Source organism: Nilaparvata lugens, chromosome 3 (assembly GCF_014356525.2).
Source record: "Nilaparvata lugens isolate BPH chromosome 3, ASM1435652v1, whole genome shotgun sequence".
NCBI classification, from domain to species: domain Eukaryota; kingdom Metazoa; phylum Arthropoda; class Insecta; order Hemiptera; family Delphacidae; genus Nilaparvata; species Nilaparvata lugens.
Window position 1 is genome coordinate 49,457,788 of NC_052506.1, and position 24,597 is coordinate 49,482,384.

The window sequence follows — 24,597 nt, forward strand, 5'->3', positions numbered from 1 at the left end:
AAGAATCGGAAAGATATTTTTCTTCGCCTTTTTTCAGATTATAGAATTCAGAATAAAATGAGATCATTCAGAAACTCTCTATCGCCAATGAGTACTGAGTTATGATTTTTCGAATATGAGTAAAACTTTAAGAAAAATCAATTCTGATGATTTTTAGTTTTTGATCAACAATATCCACCGATTGTTACCATTTAGATGTATGATTCAAAATTCCTCTGGGCGTATTTTTGTGCTCTGCAATTTGAGATCATGTAGAGCGCTCTTTATCATATAGATTTCCAGGTACACCTGACAATGCTCCTTGTATTGTGAAAAACACCTAATTTTCAGCTTCAACCATCATCACCAGCTACATTGCCTTCACATTGATATTTCGCAGAATTATAAAAGTTCTTGATATTATATCTATAAGAATTACCCGTTGGATGCACTTCATTTCAGTATTTCCTAGTCGAGAGACGTGCAAAAGGACCCCTGTAGGATCAAAATTTCAAACACTTATAGCTTTTGACACAATGCTCAGATTCCATTTTTTGTGTATTGAAAGATGGACTAAAGTACACTAAACAATAATTTTCCATTTTTCGACCGAATTTGACTCATGATGCATGTCAAATCGGTCGAAAAATGGAAAATTTATTGTTTAGTGTACTTTAGCCCATATTTCAATAAACAAAAATGACAAAAAAATGGAATTTGAGCATTGTGTCAAAAGTTACAACTGTTTGTAATTTTGATCCTTCAGGGGTCCTTTTGCATTTAGGAAATACTGAAATGAAGTGCATCTAACGTGTAATTCTTATAGAACATAATCTCAAGAACTTATATAATTCTGCGAAATATCAATGTGGAGACAATGTAGCTGGTGATGATGGTTGAAGCTGGAAACTAGGCGTTTTTCACAATAATTGAAATTGAAATTATATTTATTCTTCTTCTTAGAAAAGTACAAACAATATACAAAATGCATATACAAAACTTGAAGAAGGTTCCTCACATGGACAAAGCCTGTGTGCTAGGAACGAGTTCTCTACAATTCCATATACTTAATATACAATTATAGAATAGATATCACTGATAGATATGACAATGATACAATACAATTGAAAAACAAACCAATTTCAACCAATAATAAGCACTTAACCATAACATATTACCAAAACAAAAGAAACAGAGCAATAATAATGATTGATTACAAGATATATTACTTACATACGTGAAATGATAATTAATGGTATTAGGATACTACAAGAAATCAATCCTAAAAGAGACATCCAAACACACTCAAAATTCCTCAATACATCGTACATATTGAATTTCGTATAAATTCATTTGAACTTCCCTATTTATATTGTTTTATTTCAATTTTTATTCATATTGTATATTAATTTTTAATATTATTGTATACTTGCGATCTTATCACACCACTCGACCACTATCGATCAGAATAAATTGATACTACATCATTCTCCATTTCCTCACGATTCACACTAAGTATCCATTTGTTGACTATTTGCTTGAGATGGCTTATTCTATTATTTTCGGGATTTTTTATCAATTCTGGTAGCTAAGGGAAAATCATATTGATTTTATAATGCGACGATGTAGTTGTAAATATTTCAAGCAGTCTAGGAGTGATGATACCTGTGTTCAGAGCAGTTCTTGTTTGTTAATTGTGGCGGTTATTAGTGAATAAAGAAAATTTGCGCTTGAAAATATACCAAATCAGGGTTTTGACATAGAGTTGAGTAATGTTGATAACTTGTGTCTGTGGGATATTGTTGAGGCTGACGAATTGCAGTTTTCATGATAATTCTTTGCATGACTGATACTGTAAAGGGGAAAGTACGGTCTTATATGCACTACCCAGAGAAATAATTCCGTACAGCAATGTTGATTGGATATATGCGTGATAGACCGTTCGATACACGGAGCATTGTTGTCAGGTGTACCTAGAAATCTATATGATATAGAGCGCTCTACCTGATCTCAGATTGTAGAGCACAAAAATACGCCCAGAAGAATTTTGAATCATACATCTAAATGGTAACAATCAGAAGATATTGTTGATCAAAAACTGAAAATCTTCAGAACTTTTCCCAAAGTTTACTCATTTTCGAAAAATCATAACTCAGTACTCATTGGCGATAGAGAGTTCCGAATGATCTCATTTTATTCTCAATTCTATAATCTGAAAAAAGGCGTAAGAAAATTTCTCTGTCCGATTCTTGGATTTGGCAGAAATAGCTGAATACTGTAAAATGAATAAAAAATACGAGGTTTATGTGCCACTCTGTATTTAGCACAAGGTAATTTTGCATGAAGACATTGGTTCTGGACTTCTCTCATGTATCCAAATGATATATTAAAAATCAGAACTACAATATAGATTGAAGCACCAATGAATATAGTGACTGGACTATATTCTCGGTAGCTATGCTTTTCTGGTTCATGTAAAGGATTGTATCCAGAAGATGCAATCAGGGCAAAAACATTTCCCTTCCTGAACTTGGTTGAAAACCAAGTTACGATCAACAGAAATCACAACTTTTTCTACCAAGTTCAGGGGCAGCTTCATAAATATAATATAAATATACTTATACTCAGATATAAATATACTTCATACATCTCTTTATTCACATTTTCAAGTTGAATTATTATTTCCGCTACATGATCAGGAAAATATAAATTCCAGTTTTCATTAGATCAAGAAACTTAGATCTAATAACATGTAGGAAAAGAGGCCTTCTGTTCTTGGAGTTGTCTGTAATGAAAATAGATTGTTTATCTACTCAGTTGGCCTAGCATAACTATTTCTAAAAATGAATCGATGAATGGCTTTCATTCATTGACAGAAGCCTGTGAACCTTTCGAAAGGGCCAGCTATTGTTTGCTAATCACCTTGCAGGTAGAGACCCCAGATATGGTTCCAAAATCCCTCTTTTTCATAGTTGATTTTAAAAATCCGGTCAACTTGCAAATCTGAACGCAATCTGAACAAATAATTACTGTTAGGCTTTTTTTTTATTAAGTGATTGAAAGGTACAAGTAGTGTTCAATCGGAAGAAAAGCTAAAAATCTAAAAACTAATGTAAAGTATGATAGTCTAGTCTTTCTTGGCCTTGGATTTTTAGAATGATTCGGAATGTTTTCAAAATCACACTAATACAGTCACAACTGCTTATTATCACCCTTCAGCACTTACTGCATGTATTTAAAATTATATTATTTGGTGCACTCGTATATTGATGAACTTTTATGTTGATTTAGAAAAATAAGTAGTGTTTAGTAAAATGAAGTGTTCTTTGATAAAACTGTTGAAGCAATAAAATATCATCTATAGCCTGGCTACTAAAAGGCAGATCAGTCATGTTAGAAGCTTAGAACAGCAGTAGAATGAGTAGACAATGGAGTGTATAATAATAACTTCTCTAGAAAGAGAAGGCCGATGTGTGAGTCAGCGAGTCAATTGTGAGAGAGTGTTGCTACTGTAATAACGAACTTCTCTAGAAAAAGAAGGCTGATGTGCGAGTGAGCGTATCAATTGAGAGAGAGTAGTGCTAAGAAGACCGATGTTTGTGAGCCAGCAAGGTTTTTTACTCCGTTCCCCATCTCATACAATATTCTAATGAGTACGACTTTGCTTGGAAGCCGAAACTACACATTACTCTTAAACGAGAATAATTTAGGGGAATAACATAATGACGATTGGTGGCAACATATTTGAAACTACAATCAGACTACTGTATATGTGTTTAGTTGTGTAATTCGATGATTTTTTAAAATTATTATTGTCATCAAAACAGCTGTTCTACAGATGAAATATCTCGACTATGTGTTCTTTTTATAAACTGCTCCACCTACCTACCTCATGCATGAGAAGGAGGTTACAAAGTCCATTTCTCAAGGATGGGGTGGATCCCCCATTAGTTTCCCAGGAAAAAGACTCATGCCAGTTGATAGAACTGATAAATAACTATACAGGGTATGAATTTTTAAAAAAATGGTCAAGTCATTTTTGAGAAAATCGTGAAAACATGGTTTTTAGTATTTATCTGCTATTTTTCTCAAGAATATTACGGAGCTCCTGCAATTTTCCCAGAAATGACACTCATGCCAGTTGATAGGGAATAGCTATCCATGGTATAATTTGAAGAAAATCGTAAAAGCCGTTTTCGAGAAAACCATGAATAACATGGTTTTTTAGTCATTATCCGCCATTTTTCTCAAGAATATTACGGATCTCCTGCAATTTTCCCAGGAATGAGATTCATGTCAGTTGATAGGGCTTATAAATGCTATCCATGGTAGACCTATAAATTTGAAGAAAATTGTTAGAGCCGTTTTCGAGAAAACCGTGAAAAACATGGGTTTTTTTAGTAATTATCTGCCATTTTTTCTGCCATCTTGAATTGAATTTTATTGAATTTCTTATTGTCGGATCCTCATGGTATAAGGACCTTAATTTTTAATTTCAAGTCAATCGGTTAATTAGGAATGGATTTATTGTGTTAACAGACATACACACACAGATACACACACACAGACCAACACCCAAAAATCATGTTTTCCTCCACCTACTGTCTAAAGTACTTACTTTACTCCCTGAAACCTAATACTAAAGTGTCACTTTTACGCTCTCGGTAGTAAAAAACAGAAAAACTCCCTAGGGAGTAAAAGTGACTCCATTTAAATAACATGGGGAGCATCTCTATTTTGAAACTTACATTGTAATAGGTTAGAAGGTCTCATTGTAAAGGTCTAATCTCAGATGAGAAAGCATGATAGAGGTGTCTGTCATTGAGTCAACTGAATTCAATACCACAACCAGAAATTTGATCAACTCATGAAATATATGTTTGTATGATAATTATTATATTCTTAATATTAGTAGACGATAAAAATTTATACAATTTTAAAAATATTTTATTCTGTTCAAAATACCAGCCAACAAATATTTTTTATCTGCAATTCAAATCTGAACTGCGTGATCTGGAGTCAGCCATTTTTGGTAGCTGCTCAGCTGATATAATTGTTACAACTTTTGCCGATAGATAGTGCAATCGGCAGTGCCAATCAGACAACCGGTTTTAGATTTAGGTTATGTTGTTAGGAATCATTGTCACCAATACATAAGTTATTAAAATGATTTTATTTGCAGTTTCTATAAAAAAATGTAGATGGAGGAAAAATTTTGTGTACATCACGAGCGAAAAATACTTTTTCTCCCTCAGGAAAATTGCTGCCCTCGGCTTCGCCTCGGGCTTCAAACTTTTTTCCACAGGGAGAAAAACTCGTACTTTTCACTCTAGATATACAAATAACTATTTTGGACTCAGGGAACCTTGAAATGTATAGAAAACTTGAAATTAGGGTACCTTAATTTTTTTGGAAAGCAATGCTTTCCTTACCTATGGTAATAGGGCAAGGAAAGTGAAAATGGATTTGGATTATATGAGGGATGAAAATGTTGAAGCGTGAGACGTTTTTCAACATGATTACTTTTATCAGTTGTTTTTCACTAACTATCTAGAAACTTGCAAACGTTGGCTTGCTCAATTGATTCTGTGCTTTCTTTCTCTTTGCTCTGTCCTTATCAGTACCATGCAGTCTTTCTATTCCTTTCTCTCTACTCTCCTTGTCTTTGTCTCTCCGTTTTGCTTACGTCATTTCTACATTTTGTTGAATCCTTTTTCGTTTGGTCTTAACACTTTTGATCGAGCATTTCTTGGAGAAGGAAACCCTTGAATTTTTGCCCTGTTATTTAGCTTTTGCTAAAATTTGGTTCTGCTAAAGATGTAGTCGCTCAGAGCAAAGTTTTTCTAACATCATAAGTTGTGATATCTATTTTTATTTTTATTTCTTTCATTTTAAGTTTTTCCATGTAGATGTTTTTTTTTGTATATTGATTTAAAGCAAAGTAATCATGGTGGAAAATTCAGTCACCATAATTTAATTTCAGTGTTGAGTATCTGAATTTCTTTTTCAAGTTTTTCAGGAAATGTATAATTATTACATCCGAAATCCGCTGTACAGGTAATGATTTATTTCTTTAAATTACTTTATAAGTTGTTTTCTTGTTTGAAATTTTCATGTCTGTAAATTGAATTTAATTCTATCCTAGCATTCTTAAAACAATTTTCAGATCATTAATAACCTAATCCAATGTTTGAAACATTTTCATATAAAATTCAAGCTTTAAGTTGTCTCAAATTTTTTTTAAATAGAAATTGATATGTATTCCTGTTCTGGCTACTCTATTACATATAATATAATAAAGTCTGATTCATGTTGACATGTTCCTTTAAAAGTGATAAAATAAAATATTTTGGAAGCTTCACTTCAACTAATTTGAATTCTTTGTCTATGAATTATATTTTTGTTTCTCTTGACAAATTATTAAGTTATCATGTTTCAAAAAGTTCAGATTCTGTATTTTTGAACTCAACTTTTTTATAATAGTGGTTGAAAGTTTCTTTTCTTTTATTCTACAGCGGTCATTGCATCACATTGAATATCTTTGAATCTCGTCAAATCTTGTTGAATCTTATGGTATCTAGTTGATTTTGAATTCACAACCTTTGATATGGCGATGGAAAATTGTCAACAAATCCGTTCGAAAATAACTACTGAAAAAGGAACAAATTCATCACAAGTATAGAATACTTCAAGAGCTTCATGTGTTCTGTGTAAGATAAGTGAATGTCCGATATAAAAAAAAGTGTAGGAGGCCTCCCACTTATAACACGGTATTTACGAATAAATTATACATCAACATCTAATCATCAGAATCTAGCATAGTAGAAATTGTAATATCTAATTTTCTTGTATTTTGGAATATTCTTTTCTCTTACGTTTGTATATTAAATTTACATCATGATTACTAATTTTATAGTTAATTCTTGAGTATAACTAACCTACGGTGACAAATAGATAATTCAGAGAGATCAAATTGTTAGAGTCATCATATCCTTCTATTATAAATGCTGCTAAATTGCTGTGTTTGAGGATTGAGTTGACAGAGTATTGAAGTTGATTTTATTTTATTATTTGTTCTATTAATTTCAGTGGTCTGTTGATTGTTCATCTTACTCATCTATAATCACATCTTTTCTTTTGCAATTATATGCCCCCAAAGCGTTTCAAGTGACAGAGTAATTTTTCATTTCAAATAGGATCACTAATGAAACCTACTGTCAAATTATTCTTATAAATGAAAGATATATGTTTTCATAACTTTCACCAACTCTGTATAATTAAAAAAGGCGGATTTCAAAGATTACAATACAACAGTCCTGAGTGAGTTGTCCAACCAAGGGAGTCACTAGTATCATTAAAGTGTAGGCCTGATGTTAGTTATGACAGTTCAACATGAAAGTACAGAAATTTAAATAAGCAATAAATCGTATTGATAAGGGAACAGACCAAGTCATGCGATACAAATGTTAAAACAAAAAATGGCAATTACCAGCAAGAGATTGGATCCCAAGAGCTCATAAGCGGAAACCAATCAAAGTCATACACCAGACCTCCTTCTTGTACTTTTAAGCTTGTACTTATTTCCGGTAGTTGTGAATTGCTATTCCATGATTTTGTAGAGAAACATTCCTTGGGAGTGTCATAGATTCTCAATTTTTTATCAACACAGCTCGTTAATAAACATGTTCCATCCGGTGACCTAGAAAAAAATTATAATCGGTGATGAGATGTACAACCTAATCAAAAATTAATTGTAATGAACCGGCCTACCTGTTTATTGTCTTGACCAGATCAATTCATAACTTGATGCGGCCCTTATCTTCTATTATTATTATCTTGTCTGAATTCATACAGTTATTGAGTTATATTATGAATGTCTGATTTATTTATTTTACTTCACATTGTTATTGACATAGAATTTTTAATGTTAATTGACGTGAAATTTTATTTTCGACTCTGATATGTGTGATATACATTGTTATATTATACATGGTATGATGTTATATTATTAGCTGTATAAACTTGACGTTGTCTATGTTCAAAATGAATTCGATGAAAATACAATTATATTTATTTATTTCATGTGAAGTATCTGTCACATTTTTCTTTCGCAAAAAGAAACTCAGATAAATGTTATATAGATTCATTGGTAATAGACTGGATTTCTATTGTTCAGGAACTTGAAATGCTGTGCATTGAGAATGAAATGAATTGTATCTCGAATTCTTCTATAATCTTTCAAAGTACACAAGTACAGTAATAACAGCGTTTCTACCCTATCTAAATGGATAAAAGAAACAATAGGAGTGACAGCTTACTAAAATAAAACTAAAACAATCACATGAAACTCATTTTATTGAAATTGGTAATTGACTTGTCGGTATCAAAAGAATTGCAAGTTTTAAATACGGTAATCAGAACTAATAAGTCAGTGGTACATTATTTTTTTCTTCATTTTGATGTACAGAGTGGATGGAAAGTCCGAGAATGTCTTAATATCTCATACACAAAGGTAATTTAACTGTTCTTTTAGAAGCACTAACAAGTTAAGCAGGTACTGAGTAGAGGGAGTTCAAGATTTGAGACGGACTTTTTTGCTCCAAAACCCCCTCCCCCCTCTCCCCCCTCGTCCATCCCTCCTCCCCTTCCCCCCGCCTGTAGGGTGGGGGGTGTTCTAAAAATAGATTTCCCCTTCCCCTTGCCCAGTGGAGGTGAGGGGGAAAGAGAGAGAAAGAGAGAGATATATATCTCTCTCTCTCTCTCTCCAGGTGAGGGAAAAAAAATTTCCCTTTTAGGAGGAAAAATTCCCTCTCTATAGTGACAGATTGAAGTGAATCCATATTTCTACATCTAATGCTATACTGACAGATTGAGGTGAAACCTAAAGATGAGGGAAAAAAATCTCTTTGAGAAATTCCCTCTCTATACTGTCAAATTAAAGTGAATCCATATTTCTACATCCAATGCTATACTGACAGATTGAAGTGAATCCATATATCTACATCTAATGCTATACTGACAGATTGAAGTGAATCCATTTCGCTCTAATGCTATACTATGATGTCAGACTCACTTTGAGAAATTCCTTTGGTGTCAGATTAAAGTGAATTCATATTTCTACATCTAATGCTATACTGACAGATTGAAGTGAATCCATTTCGCTCTAATGATATACTATGATGACGGGCTCAAGAGAGAGAGATCTCCTTCTTTTACTCGTGGCATCTCTTTCCCACACCCTTCTCTATTACGAAAGGAAAGGAGATAAGGATCAATTGAGAAATTCTCTCCCAGTATAGATGAGGGGGAAAAATTCCTTTGCTGACAGATTAAAGTGAATCCATATTACTCTAATCCAGAGTGAGGTCAATGACTCTCTCTCTCTCTCTCTACATCTAATTGAATTGAGAAATTCTCTCGCATCTAATGCTATAAATCTCTACATTGATCTAAGTTCTTTTACATTTTTTATCTGCAATATCGTACAACCATTTCCAAAGTTCATCGGAATTTTTAACAACAGATAATGACGAATCATTTGTACAATCATAATGTAGATGTCCGCTGTCTAGAATATTGAGCAGTTCGAAAATCTCAGATAGAGTCGAAAAGTGTACATTTTCTGTTTTTGTTAACGGTAAATCAACATCTTGACATCCTGTTGAAAATTTAATATTCTTCGCAATTGAATCAAATTCATTAAATGAAATTGACAACAAGAGACGAGATAATTTTTTGAATTTTGAAAAACCATAACACTGCATCTCGCAGATGTTTGACGTGTCTCGAATGAGGGGGAAAGATTTCTAAATTGATGAGATGCACGTGTTATAGGCGCTCGTGTACTAAAAGATCACCCCACACGTGTTGTCTGGTCTAGCTCTAAGCAGCAACTAAACTAAAAAACGTGAATGGGATATCGGAATGAAAAATCATTTGAAGGCAGAAAACGTTTATTTACACATTTCGACACAACTATTCATAATTTCATCTTCAATTCTAATTAGCTTATCTATACACAAATTATGAGGACGATAATAACATAGATAGTCTCTTATATCATTTAAATTAACCATGCTTAGAAAAATGTCTTTCAATTGCTTCGCCAAACTATAATTTTCAGGAGTTGATTTCCTAATTGCACTTTCACACTCATCATACCAATCAATACAGTTTTTAACCTCACTTCCAATTCGTTGTCAGCAGCCAACCACTTTCTCGGATCCATGTTGTTGAGCGAATGAAGAAAACTAAGTATATGCAGGAACTATTATAGAGTAATTAAGCGGTCTTTCTTCATCAATTGACGATAGACAACATGTACGCGCTTTATGCAGTCTCAATGCATGCAGGCAATAAACATACTGTAGATCCTTTCCGTTGTAGAAGAATCCATCGAAGCAAAGTTTCTTTTCTGTGAATTCGTGTACATTGGAGCCATTTTCATACTTTGCATTCGATTGTTTTCGCACAAGAAATTATTTGTTTGATACATATTTTTAAACAACAAAGAATTATAATGTTGAGCAGAGAATAAAGCACAGCGAGAATGTGGTTTATTTTTATGAATGTTGCACGCAGCATAACACCATGAACTAGTGAAAAAGCTGAAATCAGTTTTGGAAAATCCTCTGGTATACATTGAACTTGCTATGCAATCTTCTTAAAAACTTTGCTTTCTCAGTTCCTTTTGTGAAAATTTTCTCATAAGTTGCAAGTAATCACGTATTATGACTCACTGTATTCTAAATCTCCATCTTCCCATTTTATTTTATGATAGTGACGTCTAACCATGTTACATCGTTATACAATTTTGCACTCAATTCTGTCTTTGCAAATGGTGATTTGAAATGGAACACAATATAATTATTAAACTGATCAATTATGGCAAGTTCTTTCACAATATTTGATTACAATCTTGTTTAAACCAGTGAAGATCGACCGTAGCAATTTTCGCACTCGCTTCCTTGTCCACTTCTTTCTCTTCGACAACTCGCGGGCTTTGTCTTTCTCCTCAGCGGCGGCAGGGGCGGACTCCTCGAATCCTTCTCGTTTCTCCTCCTCCACCTGCAGCGGCTTCGTGTACCCTCGAATCCTTCGTCTTTCTCTTCTTGTTTCCCCTCCTCTCCACCTCCAGCGGCTTCGGTGTACTGCACATGCTTCATAATAGAAACTATCAGATCGCACTGAATACCAATAGAGCGAGTTTGTGGCTTGTCCAAAATATCAGAACACAAAGAATAGGACATGTTGTCTGTTCAAAGGTGAAACTGATAATGAACTAAATTGAGCAGAATGCACACCTTAATAGGCGGTGCGCTCTATCAATAAAATTACTGAACTTCTTTCACCATGCTCGTGAGAGGTGTGTATTCCATCACACGATCGCTAATTAAAACGCAATAGGCGGAAGTATTTGCAGGTACTGCACTTTTAAATTCCATTTCAATACGAACATCTGTGGATGATTTCAAATGACTTGGTTGGTGTGAACAATCTACAACAATCAGCGGTGTTGATTCACAAAACGTTTTAAAATCGATTTCTGTTCCGAGTTCGCTATTGATGAATGATTATAATACGAGGGCGCGAAATCCAAGAACACCGGTATAACCTCCTTCTTACCTAGCAGATTTTCATATGGATAATACTCACTGTTCAAATATACTTTAACATTGTAAATACCGCAGCTATCGAAATTAGATTGATTTTTTAATTTTATTCTTACGATCAGTTTGAAATGCAATTATAACGTATTTTGGACTATCAAAACTCGATGTGGTACGAACTGCCCAAGAATGGTTAAGTGAATTTTGCAAATTTGGTAATTCACAAATTTCCCAATGGCGGAAACCTAATTTCAGTGGAGTGTCAGCATCGAGCAGTCTCAAAAATTTCAGTCTTACATGATCTTCTAAAGTTATGTAGGGCATCCGCCATTGCAGTTTTGTAATTTTCACACTAACGTTTGTTCCACTTTGAGACTCAACACAATTTAGATCTGTCGGTGACCTCAATAAGACGAGTTCCTGTTTCAAATTTAAAATTATTCTTTGAAAATCTTCAAAAAACGGGAGGATTAATTTCAGCGGAACACAGAAAGTGAATGTATTATCCGTTAGCTCATATCCTGCTCTGTCAAAACCAGCCAAGTGATATGTGTTTTTATCGAGAGTATTTTTCACCAATAGCTTTAATTGTGGATGTTAATCCAATCAATCTTGATTTAGAAATTTGCTGACCTGCTAATTCATATCGTATTTCGTCAAAAAGGTTGCCGATTACGTTACTGCTTAATTTATAGTCTGCTGCAACTGGTGCATCGGCTGGGTCTTTTCCCGGTTTTGTACAGTTAACTGTTCCCTCAATCAATATGAATGATTTACAAGGTAAAGAATAGACATCTAAAGAATTTATGCCAATACGTGCCTCGTCAGAGTTTTTTATTTCCTGTCCCGAATAAACTGTATGAGTGTGAAATTGGAATTTAGTAATATCATTATAAAACTGAAGGTCTGTCTCCACATCCAGAATTTCACTAATTGCTGCCGCTCCCCCGCCTAACATGTCGCCAATCAACTATAAAACCCAACTTTTCTAATATTCTCGCGCTTTTAGCCGACAAAGCACGTTTGTTTTTAGGTGTTGTCGCTATCGCGTTCCTTTCTCTAATGACTTGATTGGTCTTATTCGAACGTGGGTTGAAAATAAGATAACCCATTACTTTTCACGTATGTGCAACCTAATTGTAATTGTATCTCCGCGGAAATCAATAAACGATCCGTTCTGGTCCGTTACCTTTACATTAATAGTTTGAATTCGATGTGTATTCAAAGGTACATAAATAATCGGTGATGGTACTTCGTTTATTAAATAACCGCTAGGAACCTTTGGTAAAAATTCGTAGATTATATTTTTTGTTTTCCCTCAGAGTAACTGCCACAAGCTAAATTACACTCAACTACAATACTGTCAACGCTTGTTATGTTAACCAAATGTTTGGAATAATGCCATTTATTTGCCTGCAAAACAACATTATCAAAACCAAGTATCTTAGCAATCGAATCAGAACGTGTTGATCAATGGGTTTATCAGAATGAATTTCAATCTTCATAGTATTTACGTTTGCACGTATAATAAGTTTATTCTTCTTGCCATCAATATTCAATTTATTCTTTAAAGATTTTATAATATCCTCAACTTCATATGCACCAGTATCCAACTCGATTAATCTATCACCATATTTGAAGCTGGAATTTGTTCCTTGTTAATGTTTGCAATACTATTGTAACTGGAAAAATTAATCAATCCAATTCCCATTCACGATTTTTATCCAATTCTATAATTTCTTGTAAATGTTCATAGAGATCACTTGTGTTAGATCGTAATGTAATAACCACCATCTTGTGTGTTCACCACAAACACTTAATTACAACTGATTTGCAAGAAACAATAATGTAAGATGACCAAAAAATCGCTATTTAATGGTTGCATATGCTCTACATTATAAAATATATTTACTCCATTTTCTTTTTCCAATATTTGTCCAATTCGTATGGAGGTTGTAAATTTCCAATTGGATCAAAATACCAAACATTAGAACCAACTTTCTTATATGCTACCCCATGTGTACCATCCTCGCTTTCCCTTGCTAAATTCACAATGGCATTCTCGTTTTTTAGATTTTTTTGGGTAATGCATCTAGCATATATATGCCTCTTAACCGAATCTGTAATAATTTCGACCAATCAATCAAATCATAATTACTCAATTCTCCTTCAATATTCATGTCTTCTTCTTCTTCTTCTTCCTACTCTTCTTTGTTGTTCTACGTTTCTTAACTTGAGGGAATAAACTCACTCCATATGATGCTGGTGGGACTGGGGTATAAGTCTGCCACCACTTTTAGGAAAAGGCTTCAAAAAATATCCTTTTCCTGCAATATGCTTTTTCAACTGAGCTATAGCTTTGCGTCTAATATCGTTACTATAACTTCTCCTCTCCCCCTTCTTCTTCTTCTTCTTCTTTCTCAAAGACCCACCAAACGCTGCTTTAGCTTTCATAACGTTTGTAACAAGATAGCTAAGTGCTTTCTCGGCAAGGGGTGTTTGAGGATTTTTGAAAATGTCCCATGCAGCGTTCGCTAGAGCTCTGTCAGCTACCGCCCGAGTTTTATTATCGCTATTTTGAGTATAGGCTATATCGTGGGCCTTGCAAGCTTTATCTAACGAATTTATACCTTGATCACCTCTCTTTAACCTTTCATTAACCTTTGTTCCTGGTCCACAGTACTCGTATCCTGGAATATGATATTCTTCCCCAAGGTTATCAATTACCTTATTTAAAATAGTTGATGTCACATTACCTGCCAAACCTGTCACACCTTTAAAAACTCTTGCTGCTGAACTCAAGATTCCTTTACCCCATTTCCTTGAACTCTGCTTTTTTCTCGAACTCTGCTTTTTTCTCATACATACCATTTTTCATTACCTTTCAACTCAATGGTTGAACATTAACTGAGGTTAATTAATTAATCAATACATCAACTTGAATTGGTTTAATGTTCAATCGAGTTGGAAGTGAATTGATATTTCTACATCTAATGCTATACTGACAGATTGAAGTGAATCCATATTGCTATGATACATTGCTTGAATGATAAGAATATTATTTCAAATCTGAAAGGTGAATGTGATTTGAAAAGGGGAGAAATGATGCTGGCCCACCCACATCTGTGGGAGCACGTGCTAATGTAGGAGGGGGCGAGAAGCCGCCAGCGCTTGCCTGCACAGCTGTGTGTGTGTGTGTGTGTGTGTGTGCGTGTGTGTGTATGGCGGAAAAGACTAGTGAGCATGCTCACAACAAACTATAAAAGACGTGCTCACCTTATTTGAATTATCATTCACAACAGAGCAGCTGAAGCATTTCTTCTTCTTCTGTGTGATATTCATTACGAACTTATCAACAACAACAACAACAGGTAAGAATTGAAAACAATTTTTTATCAAATATGCTCACATTTTATTCAACTATTCACACACATACATCTATACAATTCGTAACACATAGGTCAACGAATTGTATACAGATATAAAAATTGTTAAGCTTCAACAATTTTTATATCTGACCAATTTGGAGACTTATGTGTTACTACTAACACATAATTTTTACAAGTTTCATTGAAATGGTGTATTTTTCCCGCGTCAATGCAGGAAGCGAATCTTTGAGGTAGATACACCTCGCATTTGCTTCCTGCATTGATTATTTTTAAAATTACACGTCGCCCGTGTTTATTGGTGTCCTCCCTCACCGCAACGATGCGGTATGGATGATCCTCCTTCAACTCTCGCAGCGGCACCCATGGCTTGGGTAGAGGTTTGTTGATGAGTTGCACAAAGTCCAACTCGGCCTCCACCTCCTTTATTAACGGTGCGAGTGAGGAGTCCTCATGCATTACAGCTCGTTTCTGTTGAAAAATATTTGATTAGTGTCTTATTTGTTTCAGATCTCTACATCAGATTATCATCGAATTCTCTGCATAAAGTGAGTAATATCAGTTATTGAAATAACATTGTTGCATGATCCAGTACTTTAAACAATAATATCTAAGCAGATCAAATAATATTTCCTTAGCATCAATTTCTATTCGGTTCAAATAATATTTCCTTTGCATTCCAAGCACTTCAAATAATATTGGTAACAATGTTGCATGATTGGGTACTTTAAACATAATATCTAAGCAGTTCAAATAATATTTCCTTATCATCAATTTCTATTCGTTCAAATAATATTCCTTTGCATTGCAAGCACTTCAAATAATATTGGTCACATTTATGCATGATTGGTTACTTTAACAATAATATCTAAGCAGTTCAAATAATATTTCCTTAGCATCAATTTCTATTCGTTCAAATAATATTTCCTTTGAATTCCAAGCACTTCAAATAATATTGGTCACATTTATGCATGATTGGTTACTTTAAACAATAATATCTAAGCAGATCAAATAATATTTCCTTAGCATCAATTTCTATTCGGTTCGAATAATATTCCTTTGCATTCCAAGCACTTCAAATAATATTGGTCACATTTATGCATGATTGAATACTTTAAACAATAATATCTCATAATACCATTTCTAATCAGTTCAAGGAAATATTGCTTGCATTCTAATCAGTTCAAATAATATTCAGATCAAATAATATTCATATCAAATAATCAAAGACTCGTATGTGCACAGATTTTTTAACAATCAATCACGGAAAAAAAATCTGTGCATACACAAGTTAATAATATTTGTTGAAACTAACCTTTGATTGAGTGAGCACCTCATCCTCCTCTTCGCCGCTGTCTTCACCCTCCTCAAAGGTTAGTTTCCTCTTGGTCTGCCTCTGCTTGATCTTGTTGCTCAGTGTTGTCAGCACCGCACGCCGCGGCGCCCACATAGGTGCTGGAGCCAAGCGCTGAATGGGGCTGTCCGGAATCACGATCTCGCCCCCTGGTGATGTTGGATGCTGTGGAGCGGGTGCGGGTGCAGCGGAGGCGGGAGCTGAGGCGGCAGCGCCAGCAGAAGAGGCGGCGCGGGACTCGGCAGCTTTGCGCTGCCAGTAGTTTAGCACACGCTGCGGGGGTGGGCTATCCGGTAGGATGTAAGATGGTGAAGATGGAGAACTCATCTTGATGCGTGAAGTCTCTGATGTCTCTGATGTAAATGATAATTTTCCTCTCATCGCTTGTGTTTATATAGCATACGTTTCTCTCTCTGTTCCAGGCACTGCGAGCGAGAGCGTGCTACAAGGCGAAAAAAATTCGAATTTCTCCCCAACAACACGAGCTCTCAGATTGTTATCAGATTGTAAGTATCCCACACACGATCATTTTTCAAATAGCATCCATGTGTTAGAAGACGAAAAAAAATCTCATCTAGAACTTAGCATGAGACTTCACCTGCTAGAAGCTGAAATTCCCATGTCTACGGCAATAAAACCATGATTCTAATTTTATAATTCAAATCAATGTTAGATCCTTCAACATCAAAGTAAGAGCACCTCATTTTTCAAACATGAATCTTATCTTGTCAGTGTTTTCTATCATCAATATGACATTTTAATATTTATGTATTACAGTAGCAAAGTTGTTGCATTTCATTTATTTACAATATTGCACACATACTTGATTTTGATCTTTCTTTGTCAATCCTGTTCTAAGCCTGTCTCATCTACAGAATCTCGTAAAAAATTCCAGATAACTTGATTTAATTGTTCTTCTGTGAAATAGCATTTCTCGATTCAGTTATTAAATATTTCATTGTTTTCGCAGCATTTTCTCGCCTCTCAACTCGAGTTCCGAACCTCATAACCAGTTGAGCTCTCGTCGAGACAAGACAGCTGAGAGGAATCAATCATAGGACGGTATCTACACCTGAGAGGAATCAATCATAGCATAGACCGCTATCTACACCTGTAGCCCGCTATCTTCACCTGTAGCCCGCAATCTACACTCGAGGAGATTCACGCAGCATCAACCACTACATGTAAGTACATTTTTACTTTGATTTTATCCTCCGAGGACAGGTTTTCTCCTCCGAGGACAGGTTTTCTCCTCCGATGACTATTTTTCTCCTCCGAGGACTATTTTTCTCCTCCAAGCACAGTTTTTCTCCTCCGAGGAGAAAAAACCTTCTACAATATACTGCATGCATGCGATTTATCTTTAGAATATGCTATATCCGGAACATCCAAGCCCCGCTCTTCTTTCTCACACTCATTGTATAAACAAAACGGTAAATGTATTACTTTTTCAAATGGTTCATCGATAATATATTTGCAATAGACACATTGCAGATAGAATGGATTTTTATGTAAGAAATAACCATTTCTCGCAAAATACTCTGCTTTATTGTGTAATGATTTACAAAAGTCACAATGTAGATGGTGTGGAGGTAGTTTTTCAAAGTACTCTCCTTGAACGGATGAATCTTCTACACAATTAAAAGTTGAATATCTTTCTTCATATTCTCGTAGAATATTATTATCGTAATTCTCCTCTTCAATTGTTATATTATCTTTCCTTCTACAGTTCGGACTGTACCTTGCATGTTCTATTGCTGGTATGTCACTTTCTTCCCTTTTTCCCAAATAAATTGAACAAAATACACATCGCACAATGTCTGGTGGAGATGAGAATATAAATCCCTCTTTCGCCATGTTTTCCGCGGACAAATGCGGAGAAGATTTCAACAATCTTTTATCAAAAGATAATAATCTTAATCTTTCATGCAACATTATGTGATCTTGAGATATCATTTTCACACACCCTTCTTCTACCAATGACAATTCACAACTAAACATGTTGTTGTACTCTATCTCATCCTGATCGTTTTGTTTTTCAGAATCATGCCGAGGGAACGCAGACTACGCGGCATCAATTCAAGCGCAGCCCGCCATCGCATCACCCTCGATGACGAGGATATCGACATCACCAGCGTGCTTGAGAGCTCGAAACGTCGAGTTTTCGATATAATTAGGGAACATGCGGCACGCTATGATGGGAATGTTAAGTGGTTTATTGTCCTTAACGTTTTGCTGTATAAATTAGTGGTGATGGATGACAAGCAGGTTGGTGATGTCGATATCCTCATCATCGAGGGTGATGCGATGGCGGGCTGCGCTTGAATTGATGCCACGTAGTCTGCGTTCCCTCGGCATGATTCTGAAAAACAAAACGATCAGGATGAGATAGAGTACAACAACATGTTTAGTTGTGAATTGTCATTGGTAGAAGAAGGGTGTGTGAAAATGATATCTCAAGATCACATAATGTTGCATGAAAGATTAAGATTATTATCTTTTGATAAAAGATGGTTGAAATCTTCTCCACATTTGTCCGCGGAAAACATGGCGAAAGAGGGATTTATATTCTCATCTCCACCAGACATTGTGCGATGTGTATTTTGTTCAATTTATTTGGGAAAATGGGAAGAAAGTGACATACCAGCAATAGAACATGCAAGGTACAGTCCGAACTGTAGAAGGAAAGATAATATAACAATTGAAGAGGAGAATTACGATAATAATATTCTACGAGAATATGAAGAAAGATATTCAACTTTTAATTGTGTAGAAGATTCATCCGTTCAGGAGAGTACTTTGAAAAACTACCTCCACACCATCTACATTGTGACTTTTGTAAATCATTACGCAATAAAGCAGAGTATTTTGCGAGAAATGGTTATTTCTTACATAAAAATCCATTCTATCTGCAATGTGTCTATTGCAAATATATTATCGATGAACCATTTGAAAAAGTAATACATTTACCGTTTTGTTTATACGATGAAAGTGAGAAAGAAGAGCGGGGCTTGGATGTTCCGGATATAGCATATTCTGAAGATAAATCACATGCATGCAGTATATTGTAGAAGGTTTTTTCTCCTCGGAGGAGAAAAACTGTGCTCGGAGGAGAAAAATAGTCCTCGGAGGAGAAAAATAGTCATCGGAGGAGAAAACCTGTCCTCGGAGGAGAAAACCTGTCCTCGGAGGATAAAATCAAAGTAAAAATGTACTTACATGTAGTGGTTGATGCTGCGTGAATCTCCTCGAGTGTAGATGGCGGGCTACAGGTGAAGATAGCGGGCTACAGGTGTAGATAGCGGTCTATGCTATGATTGATTCCTCTCAGGTGTAGATACCGTCCTATGATTGATTCCTCTCAGCTGTCTTGTCTCGACGAGAGCTCAACTGGTTATGAGGTTCGGAACTCGAGTTGAGAGGTGAGAAAATGCTGCGAAAACAATGAAATATTTAATAACTGAATCGAGAAATGCTATTTCACAGAAGAACAATTAAATCAAGTTATCTGGAATTTTTTACGAGATTCTGTAGATGAGACAGGCTTAGAACAGGATTGACAAAGAAAGATCAAAATCAAGTATGTGTGCAATATTGTAAATAAATGAAATGCAACAACTTTGCTACTGTAATACATTAAATATTAAAATGTCATATTGATGATAGAAAACACTGACAAGATAAGATTCATGTTTGAAAAATGAGGTGCTCTTACTTTGATGTTGAAGGATCTAACATTGATTTGAATTATAAAATTAGAATCATGGGTTTTATTGCCGTAGACATGGGAATTTCAGCTTCTAGCAGGTGAAGTCTCATGCTAAGTTCTAGACGAGATTTTTTTTCGTCTTCTAACACATGGATGCTATTTGAAAAATGATCGTGTGTGGGATACTTACAATCTGATAACGATCTGAGAGCTCGTGTTGTTGGGGAGAAATTCGAATTTTTTTCGCCTTGTAGCACGCTCTCGCTCGCACGTGCCTGGAACAGAGAGAGAAACGTATGCTATATAAACACAAGCGATGAGAGGAAAATTATCATTTACATCAGAGACATCAGAGACTTCACGCATCAAGATGAGTTCTCCATCTTCACCATCTTACATCCTACCGGATAGCCCACCCCCACAGCGTGTGCTAAACTACTGGCAGCACAAAGCTGCCGAGTCCCGCGCCGCCTCTTCCGCTGGCGCTGCTGCCTCAGCTCCCGCCTCCGCTGCACCCGCACCCGCTCCACAGCATCCAACATCACCAGGGGGCGAGATCGTGATTCCGGACAGCCCCATTCAGCGCTTGGCTCCAGCACCTACGTGGGCGCCGCGGCGTGCGGTGCTGACAACGCTGAGCAACAAGATCAAGCAGAGGCAGACCAAGAGGAAACTAACCTTAGAGGAGGGTGAAGACAGCGGCGAAGAGGAGGATGAGGTGCTCACTCAATCAAAGGTTAGTTTCAACAAATATTATTAACTTGTGTATGCACAGATTTTTTTTCCGTGATTGATTGTTAAAAAATCTGTGCACATACGAGTCTTTGATTATTTGATCTGAATATTATTTGAACTGATTAGAATGCAAGCAATATTTCCTTGAACTGATTAGAAATGGTATTATGAGATATTATTGTTTAAAGTATTCAATCATGCATAAATGTGACCAATATTATTTGAAGTGCTTGGAATGCAAAGGAAATATTATTTGAACCGAATAGAAATTGATGCTAAGGAAATATTATTTGATCTGCTTAGATATTATTGTTTAAAGTAACCAATCATGCATAAATGTGACCAATATTATTTGAAGTGCTTGGAATGCAAAGGAAATATTATTTGAACTGAATAGGAATTGATGCTAAGGAAATATTATTTGATCTGCTTAGATATTATTGTTTAAAGTAACCAATCATGCATAAATGTGACCAATATTATTTGAAGTGCTTGCAATGCAAAGGAAATATTATTTGAACCGAATAGAAATTGATGATAAGGAAATATTATTTGAACTGCTTAGATATTATTGTTTAAAGTACCCAATCATGCAACATTGTTACCAATATTATTTGAAGTGCTTGGAATGCAAAGGAAATATTATTTGAACCGAATAGAAATTGATGCTAAGGAAATATTATTTGATCTGCTTAGATATTATTGTTTAAAGTACTCGATCATGCAACAATGTTATTTCAATAACTGATATTACTCACTTTATGCAGAGAATTCGATGATAATCTGATGTAGAGATCTGAAACAAATAAGACACTAATCAAATATTTTTCAACAGAAAAGAGCTGTAATGCATGAGGACTCCTCACTCGCACCGTTAATAAAGGAGGTGGAGGCCGAGTTGGACTTTGTGCAACTCATCAACAAACCTCTACCCAAGCCATGGGTGCCGCTGCGAGAGTTGAAGGAGGATCATCCATACCGCATCGTTGCGGTGAGGGAGGACACCAATAAACACGGGCGACGTGTAATTTTAAAAATAATCAATGCAGGAAGCAAATGCGAGGTGTATCTACCTCAAAGATTCGCTTCCTGCATTGACGCGGGAAAAATACACCATTTCAATGAAACTTGTAAAAATTATGTGTTAGTAGTAACACATAAGTCTCCAAATTGGTCAGATATAAAAATTGTTAAAGCTTAACAATTTTTATATCTGTATACAATTCGTTGACCTATGTGTTACGAATTGTATAGATGTATGTGTGTGAATAGTTGAATAAAATGTGAGCATATTTGATAAAAAATTGTTTTCAATTCTTACCTGTTGTTGTTGTTGTTGTTTGATAAGTTCGTAATGAATATCACACAGAAGAAGAAGAAATGCTTCAGCTGCTCTGTTGTGAATGATAATTCAAATAAGGTGAGCACGTCTTTTATAGTTTGTTGTGAGCATGCTCACTAGTCTTTTCCGCCATACACACACAGGCACACACACACACACACACAACACACACACACAGCTGTGCAGGCAAGCGCTGGCGGCTTCTCGCCCCCTCCTACATTAGCACGTGCTCCCACAGATGTGGGTGGGCCAGCATCATTTCTCCCCTTTTCAAATCACATTCACCTTTCAGATTTGAAATAATATTCTTATCATTCAAGCAATGTATCATAGCGATATGGATTCACTTCAATCTGTCAGTATAGCATTAGATGTAGAAATATGAATTCACTTCCAACTCAATGGTTGAACATTAAACCAATTCAAGTTGGTGTACCATAACCTCAGTTAATGTTCAACCATTGAGTTGAAAGGTAATGAAAAATGGTATGTAGGAGAAAAAAGCAGAGTTCGAGAAAAAAGCAGAGTTCGAGAAAAAAGCAGAGTTCGAGGAAACGGGGTAAAGGAATCTTGAGTTCAGCAGCAAGAGTTTTTAAAGGTGTGACAGGTTTGGCAGGTAATGTGACATCAACTATTTTAAATAAGGTAATTGATAACCTTGGGGAAGAATATCATATTCCGGGATACGAGTACTGCGGACCAGGAACAAAGGTTAATGAAAGGTTAAAGAGAGGTGATCAAGGTATAAATTCGTTAGATAAAGCTTGCAAGGCCCACGATATAGCCTATACTCAAAATAGCGATAATAAAACTCGGGCGGTAGCTGACAGAGCTCTAGCAACGCTGCATGGGACATTTTCAAAAATCCTCAACACCCCTTGCCGAGAAAGCACTTAGCTATCTTGTTACAAACGTTATGAAGCTAAAGCAGCGTTTGGTGGGTCTTTGAGAAAGAAGAAGAAGAAGAAGAAGGGGAGAGGAGAAGTTATAGTAACGATATTAGACGCAAAGCTATAGCTCAGTTGAAAAAGCATATTGCAGGAAAAGGATATTTTTTGAAGCCTTTTCCTAAAAGTGGTGGCAGACTTATACCCCCAGTCCCACCAGCATCATATGGAGTGAGTTTATTCCCTCAAGTTAAGAAACGTAGAACAACAAAGAAGAGTAGGAAGAAGAAGAAGAAGAAGACATGAATATTGAAGGAGAATTGAGTAATTATGATTTGATTGATTGGTCGAAATTATTACAGATTCGGTTAAGAGGCATATATATGCTAGATGCATTACCCAAAAAAATTCTAAAAAACGAGAATGCCATTGTGAATTTAGCAAGGGAAAGCGAGGATGGTACACATTGGGTAGCATATAAGAAAGTTGGTTCTAATGTTTGGTATTTTGATCCAATTGGAAATTTACAACCTCCATACGAATTGGACAAATATTGGAAAAAAGAAAATGGAGTAAATATATTTTATAATGTAGAGCATATGCAACCATTAAATAGCGATTTTTGTGGTCATCTTACATTATTGTTTCTTGCAAATCAGTTGTAATTAAGTGTTTGTGGTGAACACACAAGATGGTGGTTATTACATTACGATCTAACACAAGTGATCTCTATGAACATTTACAAGAAATTATAGAATTGGATAAAAATCGTGAATGGGAAATTGGATTGATTAATTTTTCCAGTTACAATAGTATTGCAAACATTAACAAAGGAACAAATTCCAGCTTCAAATATGGTGATAGATTAATCGAGTTGGATACTGGTGCATATGAAGTTGAGGATATTATAAAATCTTTAAAGAATAAATTGAATATTGATGGCAAGAAGAATAAACTTATTATACGTGCAAACGTAAATACTATGAAGATTGAAATTCATTCTGATAAACCCATTGATTTAACACGTTCTGATTCGATTGCTAAGATACTTGGTTTTGATAATGTTGTTTTGCAGCCAAATAAATGGCATTATTCCAAACATTTGGTTAACATAACAAGCGTTGACAGTATTGTAGTTGAGTGTAATTTAGCTTGTGGCAGTTACTCTGAGGGAAAACAAAAACATATAATCTACGAATTTTTACCAAAGGTTCCTAGCGGTTATTTAATAAACAAAGTACCATCACCGATTATTTATGTACCTTTGAATACACATCGAATTCAAACTATTAATGTAAAGGTAACGGACCAGAACGGATCGTTTATTGATTTCCGCGGAGATACAATTACAATTAGGTTGCACATACGTGAAAAGTAATGGGTTATCTTATTTTCAACCCACGTTCGAATAAGACCAATCAAGTCATTAGAGAAAGGAACGCGATAGCGACAACACCTAAAAACAAACGTGCTTTGTCGGCTAAAAGCGCGAGAATATTAGAAAAGTTGGGTTTTATAGTTGATTGGCGACATGTTAGGCGGGGGAGCGGCAGCAATTAGTGAAATTCTGGATGTGGAGACAGACCTTCAGTTTTA

At 35.4% G+C, this 24,597-nt stretch overlaps 2 protein-coding genes across 3 annotated transcripts; one reads left to right on the plus strand and one right to left on the minus strand.

The window, feature by feature from the left end:
* Positions 1–15,004: 15,004 nt before the first annotated feature.
* LOC120350470 lies at positions 15,005–16,704 on the minus strand. The gene is made up of 2 exons (XM_039423924.1): positions 16,290–16,704; positions 15,005–15,445 (listed from the first exon to the last, which is right to left on the minus strand). The coding sequence occupies exons 1-2, from the start codon at positions 16,653–16,655 to the stop codon at positions 15,080–15,082; spliced, it is 732 nt and encodes a 243-aa protein (XP_039279858.1). The 5' UTR covers positions 16,656–16,704; the 3' UTR covers positions 15,005–15,079.
* A 3,444-nt stretch (positions 16,705–20,148) lies between these two features.
* LOC120350471 lies at positions 20,149–22,062 on the plus strand. Of its 2 annotated transcripts, XM_039423927.1 has the most exons (3): positions 20,149–20,773; positions 21,608–21,710; positions 21,752–21,934. In XM_039423927.1, exons 1-3 carry the CDS (start codon positions 20,354–20,356, stop codon positions 21,781–21,783), a joined length of 555 nt encoding a protein of 184 aa, XP_039279861.1. In that variant the 5' UTR covers positions 20,149–20,353; the 3' UTR covers positions 21,784–21,934. The 2 variants fall into 2 exon arrangements, with proteins under 2 accessions (XP_039279861.1, XP_039279860.1); XM_039423926.1 differs by having other exon boundaries at positions 21,608–22,062.
* The last annotated feature ends 2,535 nt before the right edge of the window (positions 22,063–24,597 follow it).